General features: G+C 43.5%; 1 protein-coding gene across 1 annotated transcript; it reads right to left on the bottom strand.

The window, feature by feature from the left end:
* Window positions 1-1,050: 1,050 nt before the first annotated feature.
* Window positions 1,051-14,330, bottom strand: FIGLA (folliculogenesis specific bHLH transcription factor). The gene is made up of 5 exons (XM_055241106.1): window positions 14,097-14,330; window positions 11,334-11,486; window positions 9,091-9,313; window positions 1,383-1,417; window positions 1,051-1,123 (listed from the first exon to the last, which is right to left on the bottom strand). Exons 1-3 carry the CDS (start codon window positions 14,325-14,327, stop codon window positions 9,116-9,118), a joined length of 582 nt encoding a protein of 193 aa, XP_055097081.1. The 5' UTR covers window positions 14,328-14,330; the 3' UTR covers window positions 1,051-1,123; window positions 1,383-1,417; window positions 9,091-9,115.
* Window positions 14,331-15,671: the final 1,341 nt, after the last annotated feature.

The raw sequence follows: 15,671 nt of genomic DNA, 5'->3' as shown, positions 1-15,671 counted from the left end.
CATATGAGGACACAGTGACAAGGCAGCCATCTGCAAGCCAGGAAGAAAGCCCTCATCAGAAACTGAACAATGCCAGACCATAATCTTGGACTTTCCAGCCTCTAGAACTATGAGAAATAAATTTCTGTTATTAAGCCACCCAGTCTATGGTATTTGTTAAGGCATCCTGAGCAAATTATACTTTCTGTACCTTGGTTTTCCCATCTGTGAAACGGGGATAATTATGCCATTATCTTAGGCTTGTTGTAAGAACAAGTTAACACATGGAAAGCATAGAGAACAGAATCCAGCATATAATAAGTACTATGTCTTTGTGAGCAACTGTTACAAAGACGAAGTCTTTGTGCTCAAGGTGCTTGGTTGTCTACCTTGCACAAAAGGTGCCATTTGGCCTTAGCTGGATATTTAGAAACCCTTGAAAACTCTCACTCCCATTGGCCAATATTTACAACTCTTCTAGCTTAAGTCTGCATTTCTATTAAGGTTAATTTCTATTGGAAGGGTAACAGTCACTTATTTCTCAAAGCAATGAAAAAAAGATGTAGGTCCCCAGAGGATGATAAAGAGTTGGAAGCAAAGGCTGAAGCCCCTGAAGCCTATTTCTTCAAAGCATGAAGTTAAGGAGAAGGTAGAGTGGAGTAAACTTGAGAGAGGCAAGGCTATTTAAAAGGGTAATTGTTAAACTCTGAATTATTACAAAATTTCTTTTTTAAAAAAGAGACTCCCACGGGGCACAGTGGCTCATTCCTATAATCCCAGCACTTTGGGAGGCTGAGGTGGGTGAATCACCTGAGGTTGGGAGTTCGAGACCAGCCTGACCAACATGGAGAAACCCCATCTCTCTACTAAAAATACAAAAATTAGCTGGGCGTGGTGGCGCATGCCTGTAATCCCAGCTACTCAGGAGGCTGAGGCAGGAGAATCACTTGAACCCAGGAGGTGGAGGTTGCAGTGAGCTGAGATCGCACTGTGCCACTCCAGCCTGGGTGATAAGAGTGAAACCCTATCTCAAAAAAAAAAAAAAAAAAAAAAAAGAGAGAGAGACTCCAAAACTTTCAAGACTGCATTTATTTGTCTCTAGAAGGTAACCCTGGGCCTTTTCATTTTTCATACTTGTGGAAGTCTGAAACAGAGAAAAAATTCCATTATAAATAGTTAAAAATAAGAACAGTTTACAAAAGAAATACAGTAAAGAAATATGCAAAAAATTAATTTCATTAGTAATCAAAGATGTTAAAATTTAAAGATACTACTTTTTTACCCATTAAGATTCCATATTTTAATAGAGCTCATTGCTAAGAATGTGATGGAATTAACACTCTTATTATACAGCCAGTGGTGTTATAAATTGGCACTATGCATCAAGTTATAGAATGACCTACCTGTGACTCAGCAGTTCTACTTCTGGGAATCTATCCTGCAAAAACAATACAAAATACAGAAAGGGCTAAACACATCGGTTATTTGTCATGTTTATGAGAACAAAAAACTGAAAACATAGTGGTCAACAGTAAGAAAATTGTCCCACCTAATGGGTCACATAAACATGCCAGTGATAGAAAAATCAAGAACAGGCAAACAACGTTATGTACCTGATGATAATTTTTTATTTTAGTTGCAAAGGAAAAGAAGTTGGAAGGATCTTAGTGTATTTCCATCAGTGGTTTTACTAATGTGGCAAGATCATTTTGTCTCTGCTCAGTTTTCTGAAACTGTCAACTTGAAGAAAAAATAAACCCATGACTGAGAAATAAAGCCGCTCAAGTCATGGTCAGGCATTTTGGATACTGAAACCTATTAGGTATATCACTGTGGATGGTAAAGCACTGCAATCAAATGCTTTAACTTAGCCTTAAACATTTATCTATTTTCTAGTCCACCCTCCTTTACATTTCAAAGTTGAGTTTTGTTAGAACGAAAGTGGTTGAAAAGGACTTAACATTATCACCCACATCTCCCCAACCCCAACACTTCATTGACTTGCAGATATTGGGCAAGTTACTTCTGTTCCTTAGTTTCCTCACATGTAAAATAGATATAATTGTTTGTATAGCACAGGGTGGTTGTGAAAATTAAATAGGTTAATATGTATACACTGCCAGGAACAGTCTCTGACACAAAATAAGTATGAGTAGCTTTTTTTTTTCTAACCTTGATCGAGTCTTTCCACTATACATGTGATCATAGTTATTTTTATAGTTCAGACTTAGCTTTGGAAGCTTTATTTTTAAAATAAATTTTAATTTTTTTACATATTTACAATTTTTTATGCTTAAGAGACAAATTCATATATATTTACCTGAAGGATTAAAGGATGACTATATCCTGCCTATAGTCTACTGCATTTTAGAACACTTGTTTTAGTTTGTTTTTAAGAGTTAGCTGGAAAATTTCAGAAATGTAATATTTAAGTATGAGAATAGAAAAACTTGCCAAAGTTTATAAATGTTGTCTTTATTGTCACAGCTCCTTAAAAATTGGCTGTTGGTCTCATCTAAGCCAAAGAGTTTAAGGTCCAAGAAGAGGGTAGTCTGGAGAATAGAAATCCAGTTTGCTGCTTAATGTCTTTAAGAAGGCAGGCACACTCCAGTTGTTGGCGGTGTGGCTGCAGAATTTGACGTATTATCCAATGTACATTCCTCCACCCACTGAGCCAGGCTTGGTGAGGGAGATGGGGTAAACAGAAATCCTTGCTCACTCAGCTTTAGAGTTCAGTCCCTGTTCCTATGATAACCTGAAAAGCAAGGCTCACCTTTCCAAATCCCAGAGAACCACAAGCATAGGCACCATCACAGCACCAGCCCCTAAATCCCCAAAGTATAGAGAGCACAGTAAAATCCCAGGGCTATAAATGCAGTTGCCGGAGCAGCTTTTCCTCTGAGCCACTGTGCCCTTAGACCAGGGCAGCAAAACCCAACACCTTACCAGGTGAAATATGCTACTGTGGTGCAGGAAGGAGTGGGGAGGACTGGGACAAACCAGAAGGCACCCACCCCATTAAAAGGGAAACAACTTTGGAAAATGCTGGGCTGACTAATCTCATCAGAATATGCCCCACAGGCTATTGGTGAACCCCAGGGCAGATGACTCTGCTTCTCAAGCAAAGCAAGACCCATCACTTACTGTGGTAGAAGTTTTACCATTGCATAGAGCCACTACCTGGGGCAATGTGAGATGGAAGACAGAAGAAAGAGGCTTCAGGGCTTTCCCAAGGTGCTAATGAATTCATCCCAACTAGCCAAACCATCTCATTTCAGAGCTTAAAATGCTATAGGAAGAAATGTCCCCAGTGACTAATTTCACAGATTACCACAACTTGGAACAGGGGTGGTAGGAGTCTACCATCCACACAGGCTTCTTTCTCTCAGAAACTCTTTCAAGGAACATTCCCATTACATGCCAGGGTTTGGAAGTATATACTGGCAGCATGCCAAGGCCCCTGTAACAGATACTATGTCTCTCCATATGTCCCTTTCCAAAGGCCCTCAAGCCCCAGCACTCTTGGCATCTCACTCCAAAATTGAGGGTGGTCTTTGTCTAGAGATATGGTATCTACAGCGTCACTGGCAACTCTGAACAAAATTTAGAGCCATGCATAATATGAAATGCCAGAGCCATAACCACGGGTGGCAAATAGAAGGAATATACAATGGCAAGACAGCGAACACCCTGCCATCTAGCAATGCCAACCCCAATAGGGCAAAAACCTACACTTTGAAGCTCTAATTTTAAACAGGCCTCTCCTGGACCTTGAAATTAATTTTTCTCCCTACCGACACCACATGCTGTGGCTTCACATGGCTCACGGCCCTCTCTGTCTGCACGAATACTTGCCAATTCATTCCCCGAGTGAACCTGCTCTGGCCCCAGAAGTTAATCTCCATCTCTGTCATCAGCAGATTCTCATGTACTTCATTCCGGACTTTGCCTCCCAGGAATGTTGTTGATCTTGCACAACCTGCTCTGACCCCATCTCCAAATCCCCCAAAATGCCTGTCCCTGCCACCACCAGGATTTCACTCCCCGGGTCCTCATCAAGGGCAGGGAAAAGGATGCCACTCCTGCAAACTGAAGCTGGAGAGGGCCTGCCTCCCAAATCTTAAGCTCCTCTGGATATGATCATTTCTGTCCAATGAGCCGCATTATCTGTCACTAGGTCTCTAGTCTGGACAGGATCCTGAAACCTTATGGAGTCACCCCTTCAGGAAAGCTGGGCTGAACCTTTATGAGGATCCTTTTGTCAAATAAAGGTCAGCCTGAGCATCACTTCCTTGGATGCTTTTTATCTTGAGGCCACCCTGGTTCCTGATTGTAAAATGCAAACTTTTTATAAAGTTAATAAAGGTGATATTGAATAATTGCTCAACTCACGTATAATTAAAGATCTCAGAGACAAATGTTAACAAAGAGAAAACCAGCCAGAAAGACGGCTGCACAGTAGGTACTTCAAAGAAAATGCAAGGTCTTCTCCCTCCTAAACAATTCAGTACTAATGTCATTAGTTGGGTCACATTTAGGTAGTGAGAAGCCACAGTGACCCAAATGAGGTGGTATCAGAGCCCAAGCAGGGTGAGATGGCACCCACGTATAGAGGCAGCCCAGCACAGGATATCAGAGACCCAGCAGATGAGGGGCATGTTCACATGGGGGTGTGGTCCAGTGCAAACATGGTAGAGCCCAATCAGGATGGGAACCGCAGCCCCATGAAAGGAGTGGAGGCCTGGCCTGGGGACTCAGAGCCCAAGCTGGGTAAGAAGTCCATGGAAAGGGGCAGTTCAACATGGAGTGGAGAAACCCGAGCTGAGTAGGCCAGGCACTCGTGTGTGCAGGTAATTTAGCCAGAGTAGGGAGAGGAGGAATCCACATATGAGGGGACCTGCGTGGAATGTCAGAGCCAAGAAGGAGGTTTTTGTGGAGGTACAGCTTGCCATGAGTGTTAAAGTTCAAGGGGGTGAGGAGAACAGCCACGTGGTGAGGGGATGGCAACAGAAATGGGAGATGGGTTATACACAGGGGCATCCTCAGATAAGTGGCTGATTCCAGGGCTGGGATAGAAAAGTACAAGATGAGCTTGGAACATCTTCTGCCAAAAAGGAAATGATCAAATAATTATGATGACATATCAAACAGAAAGGTTGTCAGCTTAAGGAGCTTTCGCTGGCCACAGTGAGGACAATTTGAGCAATAAAATAATAAAAAATGATAGTATATAATAATCCACTGAATTAAATAGAAAACCATGAGCTCACACTAATATAAAAATGTCTATATAAAAACAGCCAAAATGTTCTAAAATATTTAAGTGAACAGTTAAACTGTGGTACATCCACACCACAGATGACTAGTCAGCAAAAAGCAGAGGAACAGACCATTTATACAACGTGGATGATCTCAAGGGCACCATCTGAATGGAAAAAGACCATCTCTAAAAGTCACATAATGTATGGTCCCATTTTTATAGCATTCTCAAGATAAATTATAGAGGTGGAGAACAGATTAGTAATGTCCAGAAGTTTGGAAGAATGGAGGGTTGGGAGCAGAGTGTGGGTGTGACCACAAAGGGTCAGCATGAAGGAGATCTTTGTGGTGATGGAACAGTTCTGCATCTGGATTGCAACGGTGATTCCATGAATCTACACGTGTGATAAAACAACATACAACTATGCATACATGGTACCGATGTCAGTTTCCTGGTTTTGATATTATATTATAGTTATAGAAGATGTAACCATTGGGGAAAACTGGGCTACGGATGCACAGCACTTTTCTGTACTATTTTTGCAACTTCCTGTGAATCTATAATTACTTCCAAATTACAAATTTGATAAATAAATATAGAATGTTTGATGAGTAATGAGATCTTTACATAGTTTCAAAGCACCTCCTCACAAAATACATATTAATTACAAAAGAAAAAGATTAACTTTAAAGTGAAAGGCTTGGCAGTCACCACCTTAAGCAAGTGATCGAAGTGAATATCATTAGAAATAGAATAAATCAAAATCTACCCCATGTAATAGGATGCAATGAGTAGAAAACAGCATCACTTTTGTTATTCCTGCCAACGATGCATATCTGAATCTAATCGAAAGGAAACAGACAAATGCTGATCAAGACACGCTCTATAAAACAACTGGCCTGTAATCTGCAAACGTGTCATAGTTATAAGTCACAGAAGCACCAAGAAACTCTCCTTTCAGACTGAAGGAGCCACGGCAACTAAATGTAATTCATGATTCTCAGCTGAGTCTTTTCGCTAGAAGAGACATTATTGAGACTACTGATGAAACTTGAATGGGACCTGAGGATTGTATGGCAGTAACGCAACAACATTAATCCCCAGACTTAGTGGTTGCATTGTGGCTATGCAAGGGAATGTCCCGTTTGTAAGAAATGTACACTGAAGCCTTAGGGGTGATGGGACATCAGGTTGACCCTCAAATGTGCCAGGAAAAAAGTTCTTTGTACTGTACCTACAACATTTCTATAAGTTGACTATTGTTTCAGACTAATTTTTTTAATTTTAAAAATGAATGGCCGGGCACAATGGCTCACGGCTGTAATCCCAGCACTTTGGGAGGCTGAGGCGGGCAGATCATGAGGTCAGGAGTTTGGGTCCAGCCTGGCCAACATGGTGAAACCCCATCTCTACTAAAAATACAAAAATTAGCTGGGTGTGGTGGTGTGAGCCAGCTACTCAGGAGGCTGAGGCAGGAGAGTTACTTGAACCCGGGAGGAGGAGGTTGCAGTGAGTCGAGATGGTGCCACTGCACTCCAGCCTGGTGACAGAGCAAGACTCTGTCTCAGGAAAAAAAAAAAAAAAAAAAGAATGATTTGAATGTGAAAGGATGAAAAATCCTTGACAAAACTGATGAAATACTAGAATGCTTCTGCAAAAAAATGGCACTCTTTACAATCAGGCCTCAGAAGTCATACTTGACAGAAGTGACATGCACTGTCTATAAAAATCTCAAACGTTGAGTCTTCCTTGGTTCATTCTACAAATTAGCACTCTTCCAATTAACAACAAACTTGGTTGGCTAAAAAGACTAAATATTAAGTGTTTTATTCCCTTTTTTGAAGGAAATTCCAGTCAGAACATTTCTGGCTTTTGCTAGGAAACGTCAGTCCCCACTCTAAATTAGTGTACTATATGCGGCTTATGCCCAGGATCAATTATCCTTGGAAAACAAGGACCTCCCATCATATGTACTTGCTACTAGTACTGCCACGCACAGGCCTGCTCTGCTACTAGAGAGGCTCCTGTCCCAGCCCAGGTCCAACAGGACTGGCAGGAAGGTGTAGCCAGGTGGCTCACCATGACAGTGACATGATACCTACCTGACAAGGATCAATGAGGATTAAGTGCAAGTAAGATTTTCACCTTGATACTAGCATTTACAGAAGCATTACTCTTCTTAGATAGTCAGGTTCGAGGTCTAGCTCAGGTAATTTCTTCACTTTTTTTTTTTTTTTTTTTGAGATGGTGTCTCACTCTGTCACCCAGGCTGGAATGCAGTGGCATAATCTCAGCTCACTGCAACTTCCCCTCCCGGATTCAAGCGATTCTCCTGCCTCAGCCTCCTGAGTAACTGGGACTACAGGTGCCTGCCACCACACCTGATTTTTAGTAGCAACAGGGTTTCACCACGTTGGCCGGGCTGGTCTCGAACTCCTGACCTCAGGTGATCCGCCCACCTCGGTCTCCCAAAGTGCTGGGATGACAATTGTGAGCCGCCACACCCGGCCCCACTCTTTTGTTGTTGTTGTTCTTAGTCATTCCATGTCAGCTCATGTAGTAGCAACAGGAATTCTGTCTCCTATGGGTTGACCGGCCAGGGAAATCTTATGTCTCAAGTGGTCAGAATATGAAAATCTAGACTGAGCATATGCACGAATGAATCCTTAGAACACATTAGTCAAATCAGAAATGGAAGCCAAGGCTGCCCATCCCGCCGCTCTCCCCACTCCCTACCCTGCCCCTACCCGTCAGCAGGAAGCCTGTAGGACCTCAAATCAGAGCACAACATTGGCGAGAGCCAAGTGAGAAAACTCAAAACACTGGCTACAGAGCTGGAATACCTGCAGCTCATTATTGCTCACTAATCAATGCTGATTGCTCATGAGTCAAGAACAGTTGGTATCTGTCCAAGTGACATGACAGGTATTATGCCAGATACTTTGCTGACATGATATCACTTGAAGTTAGTTATCTTATATACAAGGTAGGTACAATTATTATACTCATTGCTCAGATGGGGAAAGTGAGGATTAGAGGCATTCAGTAGCTTATGCAAGATTACAAAGCAAGTGGTAAAACCAGGGTTTAAACCTCAGCAGTCTGTTCCCAGAGCCTACTCTCAACTGCTCCCCTAAACTGCCTCCCTCCAACCACCATTTGTGACTCCACAGCCCGCATTGTCCCTTATATCATACCATGCAACATGTTTGTTACAGCATGCTTACTTCACATTCCTATACACCTTTCTTATTTCAATAGTAATTGTGTTGCAGGGTAGGGTAGAGCAGGGGCCTCATTTATGAATACCAGTACACAGCAAGGGCAAAAAGTCCACTTCTGGACTTGGAGAAGCATGCTGCCACTTCCAGCTGTCTCTTTAGTTGACAAAGTAATAAGAAACAATAAACTCCTTTGTTATTTCATTTAAAATGTTGTCTTACAACCAGCACCATCCCCCACCACACACACACATAAAAAGTATCACCAAGCATGCATCTTTATGTATGGCAAGCTACTTACTTCTTTTTCTGGAGACCACAGAGTCCAGAAAACCTTTCGATGGGTTAAATAGGATCATTGGTTCGGGGGTTAAATAGGATCATTTAAAAGATAAGCTTAGGTCTGTATTGGGTGGTTCTGGAGGAGTTTCCCCTTCCCTGGAGCTGCTTACCAGTTAATTTAGAAACAAAATAATCTCCCAAACTAGTAAACCCCACTGCCCCACCCAAAGGCTTTCATTAAATTATCTTGTTTTAATCATGTTTTAGCATGGAAAAATGACTCATATCTCAAAGTATACATTTTAAGGTTCTGATATCTGTATGGCTATTTAAGAAGGAATATTTTACCAGACTTCCAGTCGGGGAGATAATTTCAGTCGTAGACATCACATTCGCGACAAGTATGTGCCGGCTCACCACTGCCACCATCTGCCCAAGGCCCTTCCTCTTCATTCTTCAAGCTGAAAGCACAGCTGATACGTTGGGTGATGTTTCTTGATAGCTGTCTTGCCGAGGATATATGTGATTCAGAAGTGTTGTTACTATAGCTCTGCTCATCTGGGTCTTGTTTCTGGAAACCATATTTAGTTGTCAAACAGTATAATATGACAGAAATATTTTGATGACTTAAACCAATATATTTCAAAGTTTTAACTGATGAGGTTTCATTTAAGTGATAAGGGCAATGCTTAAGTTATTATGAAGAGAAAAGCATTGTTCAATTGACCGTATTTTGTTCTCCTATAATCTTAAAATGTTATGCAATAGGTAACTGCATTAAAAATATTATGGCATGGAACAGATGGTATGTTTTACAATGAACAAAGCACTTCTGTTACACAATTAACATGCAAGAAAAAACTAAGGTAGCCACCTGCACCTGTCCAAACACTGTGACCATGCCAAAACCCAACCATCCAGCTTGGCCAACAGGGCAATCCATTCCTGCCATTGCAGAATGTAGCTTCCTAGCAGTCAACTGGTTAGGACTAATGGAGAAGAAAAAAATATTCAAAGGCACTATGATATACATGGAGATTTCTGCCCCAAATTTCTAGGATAATTGTTTCTTTTCTCTCTAGTATCTCTCCTTCTGTTGCTAAACATGATCAAATTTCTACTTAGGAAAGACCTTCACTTGATTTAACAAATTTTCTGCCTTTTTTTTTTTGGTGGGGGGTACAGGGAGTGTGTGTAGGGGGATGTGGTTCTTCTTTCCACTCTTGGACTTCTAGGTTTTTTTTTTTTTTTTTTTTTTTTTGAGATGGAGTCTTGCTCTGTTGCCTAGGCTGGAGTGCAGTGGCTCTATCCCAGCTCACTGCAAGCTCCGCCTCCTGGGTTCACACCATTCTCCTGCCTTAGCCTCCCAAGTAGCTGGGACTACAGGTGCCCACCACCACACCTGACTAATTTTTTTGTATTTTTAGTAGAGATGGGGTTTCACCGTGTTAGCCAGGATGGTCTCGATCTCCTGACCTCGTGATCCGCACGCCTCGGCCTCCCAAAGTGCTGGGATTACAGGTGTGAGCCACCGCGCCTGGCGGGCTTCTAGGTTAAATGGACTTGAAGTTTGCCACTTTCCTCTGAATCTGCTTGGATTCCAGATATCTACCAATCATGCACTGTCAATCTCCTCCAAGTTGATGCCCAGCCCAATTCTCTATCACCTTTCAAGTGCTAAACATGGTGCTTCCCCCAGTCCTGGTCTTCTTCAGCCTCTCTATAACCTCTCATACTCCTCACTTTTAGTTTCCTAAGGTTCTCTCCTCCTCAACTTTATGACCCCATCTTATTCCTCTACCTTCTTGCCACATTCTAATGATGATTCCTTCCTCCTACCAACAGAGTTGCTTAGCGCTCATTTCTGAGGCCTTTTCTCTCTTCTTATTTTGTCTTCCCAGATGACTGATTCATTTTCAGCCCATCAATGTTTGCCTTTCCCTGGAACAAGTCCATAAAACCAGCCCACACTTTACTTTGCCTAATGGACACTTCTGAGCTATCCCACTCTCATAATGGTGGTGACACTATGATACGTCACAGTTTACAGGGCCATTTGTGTCATTCCTGCTGAATGGTTGCAAAACCCCATGAGACTGGTATCACCAGACCGTTGCTGAGCTCTTCAGCTGGCCTCAGGGAGGGTCTCTCCTAAGAGAGGTCCCTTGGGGAAAAGAAATGCCTCTTCCTTCCTGTGTCCTGTCTGATGTGCATTCTACTGTAGGGAAACAACCAAAGTGCTTTTAGGAAAGCCCCTCCTATGTCCAGCTGTAGAAATCCTATCAAAGATTCAACAGTCAGGAGCTAGGTGCCCTGGACAGTGACCATAGGCAAGTATACATGGTCAGGGACACAACTCCAAAGTTCGTGTAGGTCTGAGTTCAAATCCCAGTCCCGACTTTTTTATAGCTGTATGGCCTTAACTATATTTTGGTTTCCTTCTCTGTCAAATAAGGGTCACAAAAATAGCTTAGAGGTTATAAACATTAACTAGAAAGTATACATATATCACTTGGCACAGTGTCTCATACATAGAAAAGGCCTAATAAATGGTGGCTATCATTCATTATTCTAAAATCTTACACGTTTACCTTTGAGTCTTTGGCTCCTTCCAAAAGATCACTGAGAACCTGTATATATTCAGTTGCACCTTTAAGGATATCAACTTTGCTGGGCTTCCTGCTTTGGGGAAGAAATGGCACAAGTGCCTTCAATCTGGCAAAACCACGGTTGAGATTTTTTATCTAGAAAACAAAAAGGCACAGTAACACACAGAGAAGCCAATTTGTATAGACATCTCCCCAAGCTACAGAAGGGGGTTGTTTCCACAGCCTCCTTGTCTGAGTGGCAAATCTAAACAGGCATATGCCCCAAAGAGTCAGTGCTCCACCAGCAGTGCAGTTCATAGTAAAGGAAGAAGGAACAGCATAAACTTGGTACCGTGGGCAGATGGGCTGCAAGGTGTGTTCATGTTCATGCTGAACTCACTCCTCTTCCGTTGAGAGCATACCCACTATATCATAATGCGGAGGCAGTCGAGGAGTGGCTAAAATCTGAGTCAACTACACCCAGGTTTCAAATCCAGGTCTATCATTTACAAGAGTGTGTGGAATACTTCACATCACTAAGCCTCAGTTCATCTGCAAAGTGGAAAATATCTTAAAGCTTTTTCCGGGGTGTGATTAAGTGATATAACGTACACATAAGATACCTCACCCAAACCTGGCACATAGAAAGTCCTCAAGAAGTGGTATTGCTGCTGATGCATCAAATGTACAAATACTTGTCAACTCAAGCACTGAGCCATCAGCTCTTCAATCTCTTTCCCCACTGAGTTAATAATATAGAGGCAAGGGTGAGAATCCAGAGAGTTGGTGAGACTGCAAAGGCTCCTCACATTTTATTTTTCTCTCTTCTCCAGAGTCTAATCCCTGTCTCTGAAGGCCTATAATTCTGATGGTCATCCCCCTGGGAGACACAGGCCTTGGGAGAACTCCCACTATACCACAAAGCCAATACATATTGAGTATATCCTACCCTGGAGCAAACCAGACAAGGAACATAGTTGGCCAATTCACAGGAGAATACAACAACCAGTCAGTGTATAAAAAGAATTTAATAATCAAAGAACTACAAACTAAAACAGAAATTAGATACCATTTTTCATGTATCAAGGTGGTAACATTTTTGTTTTATCATACCCAGGATCAGGGATAGCATGAAAAAGAGAACAATCCTAGACCTGTAAGAAGGGATAAAAATCAGTAAACCTATCTAGAAAGCAATTGGGCAACTTGTATCAAAAGCCATTCCATTGTATATGCCTTAAGTCTCAGTAATTTCACTTGTAGCATTTTATTCTAAGGAAATTATCAGACACGCACATAGAGTTACACAGATACGTACCGGTAAAAAGCTACAAACAGCAAACATGCCTAACAATAAGAGACTGAATACATTATGGTCCATTTTTGGACAGACTATGCAGTCAAAAAATATTCTTTGAAAGAATACTTAAGAATATAAGAAAATGCTTTTGATAACGTTAAGTGGAAAAAAATTACACAAATATGTACTGAATGACAATTTTGTAAAAGTTATATGTATATATATGAATACACAAAACTAGAAAAAGACTGGGTGGATATACACAAAAATGTTCACAGTAGTTATATCTGTGTTGTGTCCCTTAACCTCTTCACTCATTTCTGTCTTTTCCAAGTGTGCTAACCTTATCATTATAAAGAATAATAAAGCTCATTCGTGTTTTAGTGGATAAAACCAGGACTGATTCTCTGGAGAAGACAATTTCTTCCTAGTGGGAAGGACCACTTATACTATTAGATCATAATCTCTTTGTAGGGCCACCAAATCAGATCACAGGGTTCTGTCCATCAAGAGTCTAGTACCGGTAAAAGTAGGAGACTTAGAGAAGTCTCCTACTCTCCTGCCGTCCTTTCTCCGCTTGCCCCCTCCCTGTAAAGCTCCTACTTGATTCACTGGGACATTTCTAAAAGGCCTGGGGTGCCGAGGAACAGCCCCCGGCGGAACTTCTCTCCCCAGTTCCAGTTCTGAACCTGCGCTCTGCTCCCTCTTCCACCCCTCACCCTTCCCTCTCCTGGATCCGCCTCTGCTGCAACCAAACCCGTAGACTGCAAACGCTAGGAAGGAGACCATGACTCCCAAGTTTGGGGCTGAGTTTCGTCAGAGATAGTAAAATCTACCAGCAGGTGCCGCTCCAACCACGGCCCACAGGACCTTTCCCGTTTGCGAGTTGCTGCGGCTCGACTGGGAAACAGTCACTTTATCTTGACAGAGTGGAAGTCTTGGGTACACACTGGGACGTCGTGTTTCGTTACTTTAAAAAAGAAAAGTCATTTCCTTCAGGCCCCCCTTTCTCCTCACCCTCGTGTGTGCTTCGAGGCCGAGATGCAGAGAGCAAGAAAAAGGAGCGAAGGGGATCCCTGCACGTCCCAAGCACCCACCAGCGCTTACGGTGTGAGATGAAAGCGCACCCCCTAGGCGCGAAGCTTTTAAAGCACCTGCCCAGGGAGACATTTTTGAAGTTGTCAGGGCCCCTCCTCTGTCCCCTCCCGGACCCGGGTCCTGCACAAATCCTGGAGGGTTAGCGGGCGAGGCGGCCACCGCAGCGGCCGCCAAAGAGCAGCTGTACGGAGGTGCAGAGGAAGGAGGCCACTGCCATTCTCCCGACAAGCTGGGGGCGCGGGAGGCCTCGGGAGCTCGAAGTCGCCTCAAGCGGGGGTGGTCCGTGAGCGGGCCCCCGGGTGTTGACCAGGTGTTTGGTGGTGAAGCAGGGAAGGGGGGAACGGGCGTCAACCCTGGGGACGCCTCACCCGCTCACGCTCCTTGGCGTTGGCCACACGCCGCCGCTCCAGCACCAACTGGAGGTTTTCGGTGGACGAGTAGCCGCCCGAGGGCAGCCGCTTGAGCCGGCAGACAGCGGCCAGCTGGGGCAGCGGCCCGAACTGCTCCCGCAACACGTCCTCCAGCACCTCCGCCTGCGGGGCGCCCAGGAGCGCAGGCGGCGCGGCGCGGGGATCTAGGGCGCCGGGCGCAGGGTCCATGGCGAGGCCGAGGCCGTTGAGGCCGGGCTTTCACCTGCGCACCTGGGGCCGCACGAGGCCCGGGCGGGGGCGGGGCGGGGGCGGGAGCTGGACCACCTGCACCCATTCCCCGGCTGCGTATTCCAATCCCAGCCTCCTCTCTGGAGGCTGCGTCCAGGCATCGCGTTGAACAAGCCTCACAGGTGTGACTTGGGAGAGCTGGAGCGCAGCACCGGCTGCACACTGGAACCGCCGGGAGGGTGGTGGTGGTGTTTTTCTCAATCCACTTGCCACGGTTCCAGTCCCCCAAATTCCCATTTAATCAGTCTGGGTTGGGGCCTGAGCTTCTGGATATGTGTATACAGAAAAATGTGATGGATATCCACAAAACTTTTTTTAAGAATTCGTTTTGAAATAAAAGTTGCGGGGAAAATGGCAAGAAGCGTGTCTAAGAGCTCCTGTATCCCCTTCGCCACCCTCTCTACTAAGTTTTCGCGTTTGCTCCATTGCCCTCTTTCTCGCTGTGAATATTCTCATTTTCATTATTCTTTTTCCATTCTATTTGAACTATTTTCTTTTTTCGCGGGTGGGGGGATACATCGCTTTATTCATTTTCCCCCTTTTCCACACAGACCTTTATTGTCAACACAGCCAAACACAGTTGTTACTTCAGAAAATGTGCTGGAAAATAGTGATCCCAAATTTGTTTAATAGTAGAGTACAATTTAGTACTTTAGAAATAATTAGCTACATCTTCTGTTTTGACTAGATTACTCATGAGAGTTTGTTTCTCTGGAGGTTGTCAATATAACTGGAACATTCTGATCTTGCAACTGAAAATCAGACATGTTTCTGGAAGCCATCTGTAAAATCCTTCCTTCCAAGCACAGAAATACATTTTTTTTTTTTTTTTTTTTGGTCTGAGAAAATATTTTTTCTCCACTTTTGTTTTAGTTTCAGGGCTTTATGTGCAGGTTTGTCATGTGGGTAAATTGTGTGTCGCTAAGGTTTGATGTACGAATGATCCCGTGGCCTAAGTAGTGATCCTGGTACCCAACAGGTATCCTTCCAACCTACGCCCCCCTCTTACTTCCCCCTCAAGCAGACCCCAGTGTCTATTGTTCCCATCTTTGTGTCCCTGTGTATTCAATGTTTAGCTCCCACTTACAAAGTGAGAACATGCAATGTTTGGTTTTCTGTTTCTGTGTTAGTTCCCTTGCAATAATGACGTGTAGCTGCATCCATTGATCTATTCTTTTTTTAAAGTTTTTAAGTTGCAGACATGCTGTCATATCACCTCTAAATACTCCAGTGGGTATTCCCCCTAAACAAGGCCTCTCTTCCACATAACCACAACACAACCAC

This window comes from Symphalangus syndactylus, chromosome 14 (genome assembly GCF_028878055.3).
Source record: "Symphalangus syndactylus isolate Jambi chromosome 14, NHGRI_mSymSyn1-v2.1_pri, whole genome shotgun sequence".
In the NCBI taxonomy this organism is placed as follows: domain Eukaryota; kingdom Metazoa; phylum Chordata; class Mammalia; order Primates; family Hylobatidae; genus Symphalangus; species Symphalangus syndactylus.
The sequence above is the reverse complement of the archived record's forward strand: the minus strand, read 5'-3'. Positions and strand labels throughout refer to the sequence as shown.

What these genes read in the sequence shown, in the direction of transcription:
- FIGLA (XM_055241106.1), bottom strand. Translation starts at nt 14,327, where the DNA reads ATGGACCCTGCGCCCGGCGCCCTAGATCCCCGCGCCGCGCCGCCTGCG. An exon ending in ACGCCAAGGAGCGTGAGCGG is followed by an intron (nt 11,487 to 14,096) that starts GTGAGGCGTCCC and finishes TTTGTTTTCTAG; the next exon opens with ATAAAAAATCTCAACCGTGG. An exon ending in AAGGAGCCAAAGACTCAAAG is followed by an intron (nt 9,314 to 11,333) that starts GTAAACGTGTAA and finishes TATGGTTTCCAG; the next exon opens with AAACAAGACCCAGATGAGCA.